Genomic DNA, 1,624 nt, shown 5'->3' with positions numbered 1-1,624 from the left:
AACGGGACTCCAGTGTGTTCATTTCTCTTCTCTGGGGCCATGAGGGGACGGGCGGGAACACAAGTTTTCCCGGACAGAACCGGGCAGGGCCGGGAACCGGGAATGACGGTGGGCGGGGCTTGTGCGCGGCGGGGCCAATGGGAAGCAGGTGATTTGCATACGGCGCGGCGGGCGCTGCGCGGCTCTTTGGCGGGGGCGGCGGCGCCGGGGCGGCGGCGCCAGGGCGGGCGCGGTGAGGGGCGGGAGGGGGTGGCGAGGCCGGGGGACCGCGGGGAGACACCCAGCGAAGGGAGCTGCCCCAGGCCTCGCCCTCACCGCAGGGCCGGTCGGGCCGGAGCGGAGCCCCGCGAGGGGCGTGTTTTCTGCAGTGATTACAGCTCTTTTAGAATTTGTCCAGTAGGTTTCCCGCGCTTGCGGGAAACCGCTCCCATCGCGGTGCAATGGCAGAGAGGGGCGGGGCGGCGCAGGCGCGGGAAAGGCTGGCACGGGCGCACCCCCGGGCGGGACCGGGATCCGCAGCGGAGCCGCGGCCGCCCCGGCGCGGCCCATGGCGGCCTCCGCGCAGCCACCGGCCACGGCGGCGCTGAGCGCGGAGCAGGCGAAGGGTGAGTGCCGGAGAGGCGTGCGCGGCTCCGTGGCCATGTTTTCACTGATACACGTCCAGCCCTGTACCTCCCGCGCTTATCTCCGGGGCGGCTGAGCGCCGGTGCCCCCCGGGGGTGCGTGCGGGAGGGCGGCTGAGCGCCCGTGATGCCCGTGCTCCGCGTTGGTGTTTGAGTGCCCGTGATGCCCGTGTCCCACGTTGGTATCTGAGTATCCGTGATGCCCGTGTCCCCGCAGCGGTGCTGGCCGAGGTGATCAAGGCGTTCGGGGTTCCCGAGAACGCGCAGCGCATGGAGGAGGCCCGGGACAACGCCTGCAATGACATGGGAAAGATGCTGCAGTTCCTGCTGCCCGTGGCCACCCAGATCCAGCAGGATGTGATCAAGGCCTACGGCTTCAGCAGCGACGGCGAAGGTGGGTTGTTTCCCCGGCGCGCGGGATGCTCCGCGCCGCCGGGGCAGCGACGCCTCCTGCCCACCCCTCTCCTTGCAGGGGTCCTAAAGTTCGCTCGGCTCATCAAGTCCTACGAGTCGCAGGACCCGGAGATCGCCAGCATGTCGGGCAAGCTCAAGGCCATGTTCCTGCCGCCCATGACGCTGCCACCGCACGGGGCCGGGACCGGCGGAGTTGCCGCCTCCTGAGCCCGCGGAGCTCTCCCGGCTGGTGCCCTCCTTCCAAGATGCAGGTCCTGTCAGCCCTGGGAATGGAGCACTTGAACAAGGGAGACGCAGACCTGGAAGGACCGGGATGCTTCGTGTGTGCTCGTGTGTCTGCTCGTGAATAAAACGTGTTGGAAACGCCCGTGTTGTATGAATGACCGTGAGCTCAGCGGTGCTCCCAGGCTCGGGTGCTGCTCCCCGGGGCAGGGACAGCAGTACCTCCTCATGGCACCTGTGCTGCTGTTTCGGGAGACTCAGTATGCACCCCGCCCTGCAGAGAGGTCTGTGCAGGGCCTTAGTGTGAAGCCCCAGGTCTTGATATCAGAGAGGCGCTTTTTTTAAAATAAAAGTTAGAGGTGCAA

General features: G+C 67.6%; 2 protein-coding genes and 1 non-coding gene across 3 annotated transcripts in view; 2 read left to right on the top strand and 1 right to left on the bottom strand.

Moving 5' to 3' along the window:
- PHB2 (prohibitin 2) overlaps positions 1-1,624 on the bottom strand; it is a 114,997-nt gene that overhangs the window by 85,522 nt on the left and 27,851 nt on the right. The gene's annotated exons all lie outside the window — the stretch shown is intronic.
- On the top strand, positions 366-426 carry LOC139681064 (U7 small nuclear RNA). Its single transcript, XR_011699459.1, has one exon. It is a non-coding gene; the product is annotated as a U7 small nuclear RNA (small nuclear RNA).
- Positions 393-1,404, top strand: C1H12orf57 (chromosome 1 C12orf57 homolog). Its single transcript, XM_071571952.1, has 3 exons — positions 393-605; positions 841-1,017; positions 1,096-1,404. Exons 1-3 carry the CDS (start codon positions 548-550, stop codon positions 1,242-1,244), a joined length of 384 nt encoding a protein of 127 aa, XP_071428053.1. The 5' UTR covers positions 393-547; the 3' UTR covers positions 1,245-1,404.

Source organism: Pithys albifrons, chromosome 1, assembly GCF_047495875.1.
Source record: "Pithys albifrons albifrons isolate INPA30051 chromosome 1, PitAlb_v1, whole genome shotgun sequence".
NCBI lineage: Eukaryota > Metazoa > Chordata > Aves > Passeriformes > Thamnophilidae > Pithys > Pithys albifrons.
Note: the sequence above shows the minus strand (reverse complement) of the source record. Positions and strands in the feature narration are given on the sequence as shown.